The following is a 16,230-nucleotide window of genomic DNA, read 5'->3' as shown; positions in this document are numbered from 1 at the left end:
CCAAATTGGGGTCCCATTGGGAATTTGGGCTGGGAATTCCCTCCCAAACTCATCCCCCAGGTTCCCCCATCCCAAACTGGAGTCCCATTGGGAAATTGGGAATTGGGGCTGGGAATTCCCTCCCAAACTCATCCCCCCCAAACCCCCAATCCCAAACCGGGGTCCCGGATGATCCCAAAGTTCTGACCACTCCCGGATTCCCGGGAACGCGATTCTCGCCGGATTTACATTCACAGGAGGGATCCAGGGGGATCCAGGGGGATCCCATGGAACGATGTGCGTATGGAAACCCCAAATTTCCCCCATTGCCGCCGCTCGGGGGGATTTGGGGTGGGGAGAGCGGGGGCAGCCGGCCCCGAGGGAGGGCGGCCCCGAAATCAAGGCACAGGGAATGGGAATGGTTCGGGACGGGGCTGGTTTGTGGGATTTCGGCATCCCCCTGGATTTGGGGACGTGCTGATCCCAATGGGAATGGTCAGGATGGGGCTGTTTTTGGGATTTGTGCATCCCCTGTGGATTTGGGGACACGTGGATCCCAATGGGAATGGTCAGGATGGGGCTGGTTTGGGATTTGTGTGTCCCCTGTGGATTTGGGGACATGCTGATCCCAATGGGAATGGTTTGGGATGGGTTTTTTTGGGATTTGTGTGTCCCCCTGTGGATTTGGGGACGTGCTGATCCCAATGGGAATGGTCAGGATGGGGCTGGTTTGGGATTTGTGTGTCCCCTGTGGATTTGGGGACACGTGGATCCCAATGGGAATGGTCAGGATGGGGCTGTTTTTGGGATTTGTGCGTCCCCTCTGGATTTGGGGACATGTGGATCCCAATGGGAATGGTTTGGGATGGGTTTTTTTGGGATTTGTGTGTCCCCTGTGGATTTGGGGACATGCTGATCCCAATGGGAATGGTCAGGATGGGGCTGGTTTGGGATTTGTGTGTCCCCTGTGGATTTGGGGACATGCTGATCCCAATGGGAATGGTTTGGGATGGGGTTTTTTGGGATTTGTGTGTCCCCTGTGGATTTGGGGACACGTGGATCCCAATGGGAATGGTCAGGATGGGGTTTTTTTTGGGATTTGCACATCCCTCTGGATTTGGGGACATGCAGAGCCCTCCCACTGATCCCAATGGGAATGGTTTGGGATGGGGTTTTTTGGGATCTGTGTGTCTCCTCTGGATCTGGGGACACGTGGATCCCAATTGGAATGGGAATGGTTTGGAGAATGGGAATGGTTCTGGATGGGAATGATTTGGATGGAGTTTGTTTTGGGATTTGCGTGTCCCCCTGGATTTGGGGAACATGAGGATCCCAATTGGAATGGGAATGGTTTGGGAAATAGGAATGGGTTTGGACAGGGCTTTTTTTCTGGGATTTGTGTGTCCCCCTGGATTCCCCCTGGATTTAGGGACACACAGATCCCAATGGGAATGGTTTCGGATGGGGCTGTTTTTGGGATTTACACATCCCCCTGGATTTGGGAACACACAGATCCCAATGGAAATGGTTTTGGACAGGGGCTGTTTTTGGGATTTACACATCCCCCTGGATTTAGGGACACATAGATCCCAATGGGAATGGTTTTGGACAGGGCTGTTTTTGGGATTTACGCATCCCCCTGGATTTGGGAACACACCGAGCTGCTCCCTGGGAAATCTCCGGGACCAACCACAGGGCTCCAGCCCCGGCAGCGGGCGGCGGTGACACCGCGGGGACAACGCGGCCACAACCCCTCCCCTCACCCGCCGGGGCAGGCTGGGAAGTACCGGCAAAACCAACGGAATGAACGGAAGCTCCAAGGATCCCGCGGGGACGGGGTCGATCGGGGCGGGCAGAGCCCTGAATATCAGGGAGCCCCGCCCGCCCTAGACGTGCGTCTGCATGCGCTGCTGGAAGCGCTGCCCGTAGTCCGAGTGCTGCGACGTGTACGAGAACCGCGCCGCGCCGCCGCCGAACTTGCCCACGGCCTCGTAGGGCTCGTAGGCTCCGCCGAAGCCCAGCCGGTACGGCGGGAACGCCGCCGCCGTGGGGCCGGGGAACGCGACGCCGACGCCGACACCGACGCCCGCGTAGTTCTCGTAGGACAGCTGGCTGCTCGTGTCCCCCGCCGGCACCGCCGTGCCCGGGGGCGCCGCCGCCGCCTCGCCGGGGAACTCGGCGCCGCCGCGGGGGTACGAGCTGAGCTGGGCGTAGCCGCTGGAGTGCGAGAGGCGCGAGGGCGGCCGCGGCTCGAAGCGGGGCCCGCCGGGGCCGGGCGCGCGGTAATCGCCGTAGAGCACCGAGCGCGAGGCCGGGCGCTCCTCGTGGGCGCGCACGTTGTAGTAGCCGTTGGTGGGGTCCTGGAAGGGGGGGGAAAAAAATAATGGGGGAAATCCAGCGGGATTTGGGATCTGCCCCATCTTTCCCCAGCCTAAAATCCCAGCGGGACCGCACCTTGAGCTCGTACTCCTCGCGGGTGTCGATGGTGTCGCAGCGCAGGTCCTGCTTCAAGTCCACGTCGTCCTTGAACGACTGGAAGAGCCACGGGAATAATTGTGGGGTTGTGGGATTGTGGGGTTGTGGGATTGTGGGATTGTGGGATTGTGGAATTGTGGGATTGTGGGGTTGTGGAATTGTGGGATTGTGGAATTGTGGGATTATGGAATTGTGGGATTGTGGGGTTGTGGGATTGTGGGATTGTGGAATTGTGGGATTATGGAATTGTGGGATTATGGAATTGTGGAATTGTGGAAGGGGATGGGTGGGAGGAACCCTGAAACCCGTCCTGTGGTGGGAAGGGGTGGCTCTCAATAGCCCAGGTGGACCTGAGGAGGAGCTGGGCACTTCCAGGGATGGGGAATCCATGGGGTCATGGAATCCATGGAATCAGGGATGGGGAATCCATGGAATCAGGGGTGGAGAGTCCATGGGATCAGGGATGTGGAGTCCATGAGATGATGGAATCAGGGATGGGGAATCCATGGGGTCATGGAATCCATGGAATCAGGGATGGGGAATCCATGGAATCCATGGAATCAGGGATGGGGAATCCATGGAATCCATGGGATCAGGGATGGGGAATCCATGAGATGATGGAACCAGGGATGGGGAATCCATGGAATCCATGGGATCAGGGATGGGGAATCCATGAGATGATGGAACCAGGGATGGGGAATCCATGGAATCCATGGGATCAGGGATGGGGAATCCATGGAACCATGGCATTCATGGGATCATGGATGGGTCCAGGACCCATCCCTAAAATCCCGTTAAACCAGCCCAGGGAACGCTGGAATTCTTTGGGGATGGAAAAGACCCCAAAGATCATCAAGACCTTGGGACCTTCCACCACCCCAGGTGGCTCCAGCCTGGCCTTGGGCTGGGGACACTCCCAGGTTGGGGACACTCCCAGGCTGGGGACACTCCCAGGTTGGGGACACCCCCAGGTTGGGGACACTCGCGGCCATCCCGGGTGACCGTCCCCGCCCTGTCCCCACGGTGTCCCTGTGTCCCTCACCGAGTAGATGGCCTTCATGACGCGCGTGGCCGTGGACACGCTGGCCGTGTCCTCCTCCCGGTCCGTGTGCAGCGTCAGTGGCTCCCGGTTCACCGTCTCCACCTTGATGTCCAGCTTGCGCAGCGTGACGTCCTTGCGGCCTGACGGGCGACCACAGAGTGACCACTGAGTGACCACTGAGTGACCACTGGGTGACCACTGAATGGGCTTAGAGTGGCTTTCATAGGGACACCCAGAGTGATCTCTGAGTGACCATGGAGCGACCATGGACTGACCACAGAGTGACCACTGGGTGACCACTGAATGGGCTTAGAGTGGCTCTCATAGGGACACCCAGAGTGATCTCTGAGTGACCATGGAGCGACCATGGACTGACCACAGAGTGACCACTGAGTGACCACTGAGTAACCACAGAGTGACCACTGGGTGACCCCCATAGAGATACCCAGAGTGAGCACAGAGTGAGCACAGAGTGACCACTGGGTGACCACTGAATGAGCTTAGAGTGGCTCTCATAGGGACACCCAGAGTGATCTCTGAGTGACCATGGAGCGACCATGGAGTGACCACTGGGTGACCACAGAATGACCACTGAGTGACCCCCCAAAGAGACCCCCACAAAGACAGCCAGAGTGACCACTGAGTGACCACTGAATCACCATGAATTGATCTCCATAGAGACCCCCACAGATACACCTAGAGTGACCACAGAATGATCACTGAGTGACCATGAAGTGACCCCAGAGTGACCCAAGTGACCCCAGAGTGACCCCAGAGTGACCCCAGTGACCCCACTCACTTCCTTTGCGGCGCCGGTAGAGGAAGCAGGCCAGGGCCAGCAGGCAGCTGATGAGGAGGATGCTGGCGCCGATGGTGGCCCCAGCGATGATGCCCACGGGCAGCACCTCTGTGGGGACACCAGGGGACAGTTGGGGACACCAGGGCACCAGGACAGTGCCACAGCCATGGCTCTCCTCCCAAAATCCCAGTAACTCAGCTCGGGGTCCCATGGCCCCTTTCTCCTTGAGCTGGATGATGGCCCTGCATGGCCCAAGGCCACCCAAAGCTGTCCCCAGGCTGTCCCCCAGTGTCACCTTTCTCCTCGAGCTGGATGATGGCCGTGCTGGGCCCATCTCAATGCCACCCCAAGCTGTCCCCAGGTCCCTGTCACTGTCACCTCTCTCCTCGAGCTGGATGATGGCCGTGCCAGGCCCATCTCAATGCCACCCCAAGCTGTCCCCAAGCTGTCCCCAAGCTGTCACTGTCACCTCTCTCCTCGAGCTGGATGATGGCCGTGCCCAACTCAAGGCCACCCAAAGGTGTCCCCAATCTCGCTGTCATTGTCACCTCTCTCCTCGAGCTGGATGATGGCCGTGCCGGGCCTGAAGCTGTCCCAGCCCATCTCAATGCCACCCAAAGCTGTCCCCAGGCTGTCCCCCAGTGTCACCTCTCTCCTTGAGCTGGATGATGGCCCTGCATGGCCCAAGGCCACCCAAAGATGTCCCTGTCACTGTCACCTTTCTCCTTGAGCTGGATGATGGCCGTGCCGGGCCCGAAGCTGCTCCAACCCAACTGGAGATCACCCCAGATTGTCCCCAATCTTGCTGTCATTGTCACCTTTCTCCTCGAGCTGGATGATGGCCGTGCCCAGCCCAATGCCACCCAAAGTGTCCCCAATCTCACTGTCACTGTCACCTCTCTCCTCGAGCTGGATGATGGCCGTGCCGGGCCCGAAGCTGTCCCAGCCCATCTCAATGCCACCCAAAGATGTCCCTGTCATTGTCACCTCTCTCCTCGAGCTGGATGATGGCCGTGCCGGCCCCATCTCAATGCCACCCAAAGCTGTCCCCAAGCTGTCACTGTCACCTCTCTCCTCGAGCTGGATGATGGCCGTGCCAGGCCCGAAGCTGTCCCAGCCCATCTCAATGCCACCCCAAGCTGTCCCCAGGCTGTCCCCCAGTGTCACCTTTCTCCTCGAGCTGGATGATGGCTGTGCCAGGCCCATCTCAATGCCACCCCAAGCTGTCCCCCATTGTCACCTCTCTCCTCGAGCTGGATGATGGCCGTGCCGGGCCCGAAGCTGACCCATCTCAAGGCCATTCCCTGTCACCCCAAGCTGTCCCCAAGCTGTCCCCCAGTGTCACCTCTCTCCTCGAGCTGGATGATGGCCGTGCCCAGCCCAAGGCCACCCCAAGCTGTCCCCAAGATGTCCCCCAGTGTCACCTCTCTCCTCGAGCTGGATGATGGCCGTGCCAGGCCCATCTCAATGCCACCCCAAGCTGTCCCCAAGCTGTCACTGTCACCTCTCTCCTCGAGCTGGATGATGGCCGTGCCGGGCCCGAAGCTGTCCCAGCCCATCTCAATGCCACCCCAAGCTGTCCCCCATTGTCACCTTTCTCCTCGAGCTGGATGATGGCCGTGCCGGGCCCGAAGCTGTCCCAGCCCATCTCAATGCCACCCAAAGGTGTCCCCCATTGTCACCTCTCTCCTCGAGCTGGATGATGGCCGTGCCGGGCCCGAAGCTGTTCCAGGCCGTGCAGTTGTAGCGCGTCTGGAAGTCGGCGTCCATGACGTTGTTGATGGTCAGCGTGGACAGGACCCCGCTGCCCGTGTTGCTCCTCTCCACCGTGTAGCGCTCCAGCGTCCCCGCTTCCAGAATGTTCTCCTTCCACGCCCACGCCTGCGCGGAACGGCCGAAATTATTCTGAACTTTTGGGTTTTTGCTGTTTTGTACTGGGGTTTGTCAATTAGCTTGATATTAATGTGGTTGTCGTTATTTAATTCTGTATTATTTTAAATTATTTGTTGTCTGCTTATATATATTTATATGTATACATATTATTATATATGTATATTATTATTCTGCTTATACATTTATATATTCTTATTTATATATAGATTATAAATGTGCATCTATATACACATTCATTTATACATTATATATTTATATTATTATTCTGTTAATATACATTTTTAGATATATTTGTTATAAGTATATATATTAATATATATTACTTATAATATTTCCATTGTAAAATAATATATTTATATTTACAGATAATTTTATAAATATAGATATTTACTAATATTATTTGATATTATTTATTTGCATGATATGTATAAATTATATTTAATTATAATTGTGTGTTAAGGACTATATATATTTATTATAAAATATTTTCTATTTAGAAATTATTTAATTATAAAATATAGTAGTATACTATTATGATAGCTAGTTAATGCTTTATTTATTGCATTATTATTTTATGTTATTTTTATTATTGATTTGGTTTATATTTGTAAATTGTGTGATTAATATAAATTTGTATTAATATATACCTATATTATATAATATTATATATTATACATTACTTTATATTTTACATATGTTGGTGTATTTTATATTTTATTATATATTATTATATAGTCTATTTTATTTTATATTATTAATTTTATATTAATATATACCTATATTATATATTATTATATATTATACATTACTTTATATTTTACATATTATGGTGTATTTTATATTTTATTATATATTATTATATAGTCTATTATTTTATATTATTCATTTGGTATTTATAAATTACATTTCATTATAAATACATCTATTAACACCTATTAATTATGACATATATTTCATTATAAAATCCAAATATTTTTATATAAAATACCAATATTATTAGATATTATCTATTACTATATATTTCATATATTATTATGTGTTTGATATTCCATTATATAATATCGTTTATATTTATTATTTTATACTATTTATTTGATGTTTACAAATTAAACTTAATTATAAACACATCTATTAACACATATCAATAACGACATATATTTAGCTATAAAATAGAAATATTTGTATATAAATAAGGGTATTTATTTGGGCTGATATTTTAATTTTCACTCACGATGCGGTCGGGGGGCGGCGTGCTGCCGATGAAGCACTCGACCTTGCCGCGGTCGCCGCGCACGGCGAACTGCACGGGCTCGCTGGAGATGATCGGGGGGCCTGCGGGGAAATTTGGGGATTTGGGGTGATCTGGGGGGGAATTTGGGATATTTGGGGTGATCTGGGGGGAAATTGGGAATTTGGGGTGGCTGGGGGGGAAATTGGGAATTTGGGGTGGCTGGGGGGAAATTTGGGGTATTTGGGGTGTTCCACAGGGGGAAAAAGGGGGAATTTGGGGTGATCTGGGGGGGAAATTTGGGATATTTGGGGCATTCCAGGGGGAAAAATGGGGAATTTGGGGTGATCTGGGGGGGAAATTGGGGAATTCGGGGTGATCTGGGGGGGAAAATTGAGGACATTTGGGGTGTTCCTGGGGGAAATTTGGGATATTTGGGGTGTTCAGAGGAGGAAATTGGGATATTTGGGGTGTTCCAGGGGGAAATTTGGGATATTTGGGGTGTCTGGGGGGGGGAAATTTGGGATATTTGGGGTGTCCAGGGGGAAAAATGGGGAATTTGGGGTGATCTGGGGGGAAATTTGGGGTATTTGGGGTGTTCCACAGGGGGAAATTTGGGATATTTGGGGTGTTCCGGGGGGAAATTTGGGGTATTTGGGGTGTTCAAGGGGGGGAAATTGGGATATTTGGGGTGTTCCTGGGGGAAATTGGGGATTTGGGGTGATCTGGAGGGGAGAATTGGGAATTTGGGGTGTTCAAGGGGGAAAAAGGGGGAATTTGGGGTGTTGAAGGGGGGGAAATTTGGGATATTTGGGGTGTCCAGGGGGAAAAATGGGGAATTTGGGGTGTTCAAGGGGGGAATTGGGAATTTGGGGTGTTCAGGGGGGGAAATCGGGATATTTGGGATGTTCTCCAGGGGAAAATGAGAATTTGGGGTGGTCAAGGGGAAAAATGACCAAATGTTCCACAGGGGGAAATTGGGGATTTGGGGTGTTCCAGGAAGGAAATGGGAATTTGGGGTGTTCAGAGGGGGAAATTGGGGATATTTGGGGTGTTCAAGGGGGAAAAATGGGGAATTTGGGGTGATCTGAGAGGGAAATTGGGAATTGGAGCTGTTCAAGGGGGAAAATTGGGAATTTGGGGTGTTCTGGGGGGATCCAGGCATTGGAAATTCCTGGAGCTGTGTCCGGGCCAGGCCAGGAATGAGGGATTTGGGGTAAAATTCCGTGTTTTAGGTGGAATTGGGAGAATGGCTCAGCGGGATAAAATTCCTTGTTTTAGCTGGAATTGTGGGAACCCCCACAGGAAATTCCAGCTTGAAATTCCTGGAATTCCTGACCCCCATTCCCATTTCCCCCAGGTGAGGAAAAATCTCTTTTCAGGGTTTATTCCCTTCCCACATCCCCCTTTGCCAATCCCGTTAAATTTCCAGTTCCAAACCCAACAAAAAAACCCCAAATCCCATTTCCACCATCACAGCCTCCCCAACCAAATTTAAAATGCAAAATTTAAAATTTCCCTCCGCTTCACCCCACCAAAACCAAGCAAAACCAGGGAATTTTTGGGAATTTTTGGGACGCCCGGATCCGCCCCGTTCCCATGGAATCCCAGGAGGTTTTTTGAGGTTTTTTGGGGTTTTTTTGGGGTGTTTTTTGGGGTTTTTGGGGTGGCTGACCGTTGACGAAGAGCGTGACCTCCCTCTCGCCCACGCCAAATCCCGTTTTCCCCCATCACAGCCTCCCCAACCAAATTTAAAATGCCAAATTTAAAATTTCCCTCTGCTTCACCCCACCAAAACCAAGCAAAACCAGGGAATTTTTGGATCCGCCCCGTTCTCATGGAATCCCAGGAGGTTTTTTGGGTTTTTTTTGGGGTTTTTTGGGGTTTTTGGGGTGGCTGACCGTTGACGAAGAGCGTGACCTCCCTCTCGCCCACGCCAAATCCCGTTTTCCCCCCTCACAGCCTCCCCGACCAAATTTAAAATGCAAAATTTAAAATTTCCCTCCTCTTCACCCCACCAAAACCAAGCAAAACCAGGGAATTTTTGGGACGCCCGGATCCGCCCCGTTCCCATGGAATCCCAGGAGGTTTTTTGGGGTTTTTTGGGGTTTTTTTGGGGTTTTTGGGTGGCTGACCGTTGACGAAGAGCGTGACCTCCCTCTCGCCTACGCCAAATCCCGTTTTCCCCCCTCACAGCCTCCCCGACCAAATTTAAAATGCAAAATTTAAAATTTCCCTCCGCTTCACCTCACCAAAACCAACCAAAACCAGGGAATTTTTGGGAATTTTTGGGACGCCCGGATCCGCCCCGTTCCCATGGAAGCCTAGGAGGTTTTTTGGGGTTTTTTGGGGTTTTTTTGGGGTGTTTTTTGGGGTTTTTGGGGTGGCTGACCGTTGACGAAGAGCGTGACCTCCCTCTCGCCCACGCCAAATCCCATTTCCACCATCACAGCCTCCCCAACCAAATTTAAAATGCAAAATGTAAAATTTCCCTCTGCTTCACCCCACCAAAACCAACCAAAACCAGGGAATTTTTGGGACGCCCGGATCCGCCCCGTTCCCTTGGAACCCCAGGAGGTTTTTTGGGGTTTTTTGGGGTTTTTGGGGTGGCTGACCGTTGACGAAGAGCGTGACCTCCCTCTCGCCCACGCCGATGCGCGGCACGATGGCCTTGCACACGTACTGGCCGGCGTCCGCCTGCGTCACCGACTTGAGGTACAGCTGGTTGCTGTTGCTCAGCACCTGGGGACGTTTGGGGACGTTTGGGGACGTTTGGGGACATTTGGGGACGTTTGGGGACACTTGGGGACGTTTGGGGACATTTGGGGATGTCCCCCAAAAGCTCGGCAGCCTGGCCATAAATCGTTCCCGAGGGAATCCCAGCCAAATTTTGAGTTTTTGGGGGGTTTTGGGGTGTGGAGGGGGCACACAGGGATGGTGGGTGGGGGTGTTCGGGGGACACGTCGGACCCCAGCCCCAAACTGGATCCCAAACTCAATCCAAACCCCAAACACATTCCCGAATCCCAAACCCAAATCCCAAACCCAAATCCCAATCTCAATCCCAAATCCCAGCTCCAATCCCAATCCAAATTTCCATTTCTAGGGAATCCACAATGGGGACATTCAGGGGATCTGTTTGACCCCAATCCCAACTCCAATCCTCAATCCCAAACCCAATCCAAATCCAAATCCCAGTTTCCATTTTTTTGTGGGATTTTTTTGGGGGGGGATTATTTTTGGGGAGATTTTTTGGGGGGGAATTTTTTTGAGATTTTTTTGAGGTTTTTTTTTTTTTTTTTTTTAAATTTTTCCTGGGATTTTTTGGGGATTTATTGGAAGATCTTTTTTTTTTTTAGGATTTTGCTTTGAGACAAAATTTAGGAATTTTGTTTTGAGATTTTTTTTTTTTTGAGGATCGTTTTTTGGGATTTTTTGGGAGGGGATTTTTTTGGGGGGGAATTTTTTTGGGGGGGATTTTTCCTGGGATTTTTTGGGGATTTTTTTTGGGGAATTTTTTGGGGGGAATTTTTTGGGGGGGGATTTTTCCTGGGATTTTTTTGGGCGGGATTTTTCCTGGGATTTTTTGGGGAGGATTTTTCCTGGGATTTTTTTGGGGAGGATTTTTCCCGGGATTTTTTTGGGGAATTTTTTCCTGGGATTTTTTTGGGGGGATTTTTCCTGGGATTTTTTTGGGGAATTTTTTGGGGGGAATTTTTTTGGGGGGGATTTTTCCTGGGATTTTTTGTGGATTTTTTTTTGTGTGTTTTCGACACACACGGAGCCCCCCTGACCCCGAGGGCACAGAGAACGTTCCGGAACCCCCATGAACCCCCATCCTACCATGTTGGATTCCTTCTTGGTCCAGGTGAGGGTCAGCGGGGGGTTCCCCGACCACACGCACGTCAGGGTGACGTCCGAGCCGATGTCGGTCACCGTGGGCTTGGGGTCCACCACGATCCGGGGGGCGACTGGGGGGCCACAACCGGGAGGGGCAGTGTGGGGAGGGGCTCCGGGGTTAATCTGGGGCCGTTTGGGGGTTTTGGGGCCATTTTGGGGTGGTTTTGGGACCGTTTTGTGGTGGATTTTGGGCCATTTTGATGTTTTGAGGCAGTTCTGGGGCGGCTTTGGGGCCATTTTGGGGTTTTGGGGCCGTTTTGGTGTGGTTTTGGGGCTGCTTTGGGGTGGTTTTGGGGCCATTTTGGGGCTGTTCTGGGGCAGTTTTGGGGCGATTTTGGGGCTGTTCTGGGACGGTTTTGGGGCCGTTTGGAGTTTTGGGGCAGTTTTGGAGCGGTTTTGGGGTGGTTTTGGGGCCGTTTTGGGGCCATTTTAGGGCAGTTTTGGGACTGTTTTGGGGCTGTTTTGGGGCCACTTTGGGGCTCTTTTGGGGCCGCTTTGGGGCAGTTTTGGGGCCGTTCTGGGATGGTTTTGGGGCGGTTTTGGGGCCGTTCTGGGGCCATTCTATGGCTGTTTTGGGGTCATTTCAGGGCCATTCTGGGGCCCCTTTGGGGCCATGTTGGGGTGGTTTTGAGGCTGTTTTGGTGCTGTTTTGGAGCCATATTGAGGTGGTTTTGAGGTTGTTTTGGGGCGGTTTTGGTGCCGTTTTGGGGCCATTCTGGGGTGGTTTTGAGGCTGTTTTGGGGCGGTTTTGGTGCCGTTTTGGCGCCATGTTGGGGTGGTTTTGAGGTTGTTTTGGGGCGGTTTTGGTGCCGTTTTGGGGCCGTTGTGGGTGACTCACAGTGCACGTCCACCAGGGTGCTGACGTTGGTGCTGCCGATGTCGTTGTGCACCTCGCAGCTGACGGGCTCCGTGAAGAAGGTGTAATCCACCTGCGTGTCGTACCTGTTCTCCTTGGCCTCCTCGATGATCACCCCGCCCTTGGCCCACCTGGGGACAGCGGGGACGCCGTGGGACCTGACCCCGAATCCCTGTCCCCATCCCGAATCCCTGTCCCCATCCCAAATCCCTGTCCCCATCCCGAATCCCTGTCCCCATCCCGAATCCCAATTGCCATCCTAATTCCCAATCCCCATCCCAAATCCCTGTCCCCATCCCGAATCCCTGTCCCCATCCCAAATCCTAATTGCCATCCTAATTCCCAATCCCCATCCCAAATCCCAATCCCCATCCCAAATCCTAATTCCCAATCGCCATCCCAAATCCCAACTGCCATCCTAATTCCCAATCCCCATCCTAAATCCCAATTCCCAATCCTGATCCTAATTCCCAATCCCCATCCCAATTCCCAATCCCCATCCCAAATCCCAATTCCCAATCCTGATCCTAATTCTCAATTCCCATCCTAAATCCCAATCTCACTTGCCATTTCCAGGGGTTTTGGGGAGGGGGCACAGAGCCATGCTGGGGACATTCGGGGACACTTTGGGACCCCGATCGCCACCCAAAATCCCAATCCCCATATCCTAATTTCCAATCCCCATTCTAAATCTGAATCCCCATCCAAATTCCCAATCCCCAACCTAAATCCAAATCCCAATCCCCATCCCAATTCCTAATCTCCATCCTAATTCCCAATCCTGATCCTAAATCCCAATCCCCATTTCCAAAGGGTTTTGGGGAGGGGACACAGAGCCATGTTGGGGACATTCAGGGACACTGTGGGACCCTGATCCTAAATCCCAATTCCCAATCCCCATCCAAAATCTCAATCCTGATCCAAAATCTCAATCCCCATCCCAAATCCCAATCCAAATCCCCATTTCCAAAGGGTTTTGGGGAGGGGGCACAGAGCCATGGTGGGGATGTGTGACCCCAATCCCAACCCCAATTCCAATTTCCAATCCCAATTTCCAATCCCAGGGGGTTTTGGGGAGGGGGCACAGAGCCATGGTGGGGATGTTTGACCCCAATCCCAACCCCAATCCCAATCCCAATCCCAAACCCAAACCCAATTTCCAATCCCGGGGGGTTTTGGCGAGGGGAGGGGACACAGCTCCAGGGTTGGGGTCACTCAGTGCCCCCCAGTGACCCCCCCAGCCCATTCCCGGGTTTTGGGGCTCACCTGTACCCTTTGATCTCGGGGTTGGCCGTGGCCATGCAGGTGAACACAACCCTCTCGCCCTCCTGCACCGTCTGCGGCTGGATGGACAGGGTCACCGTCGGGGGGTCTGCGGGGACAGCCACGGCTCAGGGGGACACCGGGGGTCCCCAAAGCTCTGCGGTGGGGCAGCTCCGTCCCCGTCCTTGTGGGGGATCCCGAAATCCCACCCTGTCCTTGTGGGGGACCCCAAATTCCATCCTGTCCTTGTGGGGGACCCCAAATCCCACCCTGTCCTTGTGGGGACCCCAAATCCCACCCCATCCTTGTGGGGGACCCCAAATTCCACCCTGTCCTTGTGGGGAACCCCAAATCCCACCCTGTCCCTGTCCCCATGTCCCAGTGTCCCCTCAGTGTCCCCATGTCCCCTCAGTGCCCCCATGTCCCCAGTGTCACCCACGGTGCACGTTGAGGTGCACGGAGCTCTCCCTGTCCCTGTGTCCCTGGTGTCCCCATGTCCCAGTGTCCCCTCAGTGTCCCCATGTCCCCCCAGTGTCCCCATGTCCCCTCAGTGTCCCCAATGTCCCCAATGTCACCCACGGTGCACGTTGAGGCGCACGGAGCTCTCCCTATCCCTGTCCCCAGTGTCCCCTCAGTGTCCCCAATGTCCCCAATGTCCCCAATGTCACCCACAGTGCACGTTGAGGCGCACGGAGCTCTCCCTGTCCCTATCCCTGTCCCCAGTGTCCCCATGTCCCCCCAGTGTCCCCATGTCACCCACGGTGCACGTTGAGGCGTACGGAGCTCTCCCTGTCCCTGTGTCCCTGGTGTCCCCATGTCACCCACGGTGCACGTTGAGGCGCACGGAGCTCTCCCTGTCCCTGTGTCCCCAGTGTCCCCATGTCACCCACGGTGCACGTTGAGGCGCACGGAGCTCTCCCTGTCCCTGTGTCCCTGGTGTCCCCATGTCCCCCCAGTGTCCCCAATGTCACCCACGGTGCACGTTGAGGCGCACGGAGCTCTCCCTGTCCCTGTCCCTGTATCCCTGGTGTCCCCAATGTCCCCCCGGTGTCCCCATGTCACCCACGGTGCACGTTGAGCCGCACGGAGCTCTCCTTGCCGCCCGGCACGGCCTCGTTGGAGCTGCGGCAGGAGAAGACGCGGCCGATGTCCAGCTCTGAGGGCGTGATGGGCAGCAGGCTCGTGGTGCTCTCGCGCTTCCCGTCGGCCAGGAGCTCCTGGGGGGACACGGGGACAGGGACAGGGACATGGGGACAGCTCCTGAGGGGACACGGGGACAGGGACAGGGACATGGGGACAGCTCCTGAGGGGACACGGGGACAGCTCCTGGGGGGACATGGGGACACCACAAGAGCACAGCCACCACACTGTAGTGTCCCCACACCGAGCTGGTGACAGCCCTGTCCTGCTGCAGCCCATTGGGGAACCAGGCAATGGTTGTGACAGTGGCACAGGGGACAGGACAGGGTGGTGGCAGTGGGACAGGGGCACAGATGGCACACAGGGGACAGTTCTGGTGACAGTTTGGTGACAGCCATACCGTGCTGGTGACAGCCCCGTCCTGCTGCAGCCCATCACGGAACCAGGCCAGCGTGGTGACAGTGGGACAGGGGCACACAGGGGGCACAGGGGGCACAGGGGACAGTTCTGGTGACAGTTTGGTGACAGCCATACCGTGCTGGTGACAGCCCCGTCCTGCTGCAGCCCATCACGGAACCAGACCAGCATGGTGACAGTGGGACAGGGGCACAGATGGCACACAGAGGGCACACAGAGGGCACACAGGGGACACACAGGGAGCACACAGGGGACAGTTCTGGTGACAGGTTGGTGTCCCCATACCGTGCTGGTGACAGCCCCGTCCTGCTCCATCCCGTCGCGGAACCAGACCAGCATGGTGACAGTGGGACAGGGGCACAGATGGCACACAGAGGGCACACAGGGGGCACACAGGGGGCACACGGGACAGTTCTGGTGACAGTTTGGTGGCAGCCATACCGTGCTGGTGACAGCCCCGTCCTGCTGCAGCCCACTGGGGAACCAGGCAATGGTGGTGGCAGTGGGACAGGGGCACAGATGGCACACAGAGGGCACACAGAGGGCACACAGGGGACACAGGGTGACAGTTTTGGTGACAGTTTGGTGACATCCATACCGTGCTGGTGACAGCCCCGTCCTGCTCCATCCCATCACGGAACCAGGCCAGCATGGTGACAGTGGGACAGGGGGCAGGACAGGGTGGTGACAGTGGGACAGGGGCACAGATGGGACACAGAGGGCACACAGGGGACACAGGGGGCACACAGGGGACAGTTCTGGTGACAGTTTGGTGGCAGCCATACCGTGCTGGTGACAGCCCCGTCCTGCTCCATCCCATCGCGGAACCAGGCCAGCGTGGTGACAGTGGGACAGGGGCACACAGGGGGCACAGGGGGCACAGGGGACAGTTCTGGTGACAGTTTGGTGACAGCCATACCGTGCTGGTGACAGCCCCGTCCTGCTCCATCCCGTCGCGGAACCAGGCCAGCGTGGCCGCGGGTTTGGCGCTCCGCGCCCGGCACGTCAGGTTGTAGGGGGTCCCCGCCCTGAGCAGGATCTCGGGGGCGCCGTCGATCGTGGGGTCCTCGGGGGGGACTGCGGGGGGACAGAGGGGACAGCGGGTCAGGGGGACGCCCTGGGACAGCGGGGATGGGGAGGGGACAGCGGGGATGGGGAGGGGACACAGGAAATGGGGAGGGGACAGCGGGTCAGGGGGACACCCTGGGACAGCGGGGATGGCGAGGGGACACCGGGGAT

General features: G+C 54.3%; 1 protein-coding gene across 3 annotated transcripts in view; it reads right to left on the bottom strand.

The window, feature by feature from the left end:
• Nucleotides 1-1,728: 1,728 nt before the first annotated feature.
• The window catches only part of KIRREL1 (kirre like nephrin family adhesion molecule 1), a 34,024-nt gene continuing 19,522 nt past the window's right edge, over nt 1,729-16,230 (bottom strand). For all 3 annotated transcript variants that reach the window (XM_074529274.1, XM_074529277.1, XM_074529275.1), the window contains 12 exons: nt 15,911-16,068; nt 14,501-14,651; nt 13,438-13,543; nt 12,154-12,302; nt 11,259-11,386; nt 10,032-10,158; nt 7,420-7,520; nt 5,978-6,176; nt 4,296-4,403; nt 3,497-3,636; nt 2,434-2,511; nt 1,729-2,339 (listed from right to left, as the gene is read on the bottom strand). In XM_074529274.1, coding sequence (XP_074385375.1) covers nt 1,866-2,339; nt 2,434-2,511; nt 3,497-3,636; nt 4,296-4,403; nt 5,978-6,176; nt 7,420-7,520; nt 10,032-10,158; nt 11,259-11,386; nt 12,154-12,302; nt 13,438-13,543; nt 14,501-14,651; nt 15,911-16,068 — 1,919 coding nt within the window. In that variant the 3' untranslated portion in view covers nt 1,729-1,865. The remainder of the gene's footprint in view (nt 2,340-2,433; nt 2,512-3,496; nt 3,637-4,295; nt 4,404-5,977; nt 6,177-7,419; nt 7,521-10,031; nt 10,159-11,258; nt 11,387-12,153; nt 12,303-13,437; nt 13,544-14,500; nt 14,652-15,910; nt 16,069-16,230) is intronic.

The sequence above is a fragment of the Zonotrichia albicollis genome, chromosome 30 (genome assembly GCF_047830755.1).
Source record: "Zonotrichia albicollis isolate bZonAlb1 chromosome 30, bZonAlb1.hap1, whole genome shotgun sequence".
NCBI lineage: Eukaryota > Metazoa > Chordata > Aves > Passeriformes > Passerellidae > Zonotrichia > Zonotrichia albicollis.
Note: the sequence above shows the minus strand (reverse complement) of the source record. Positions and strands in the feature narration are given on the sequence as shown.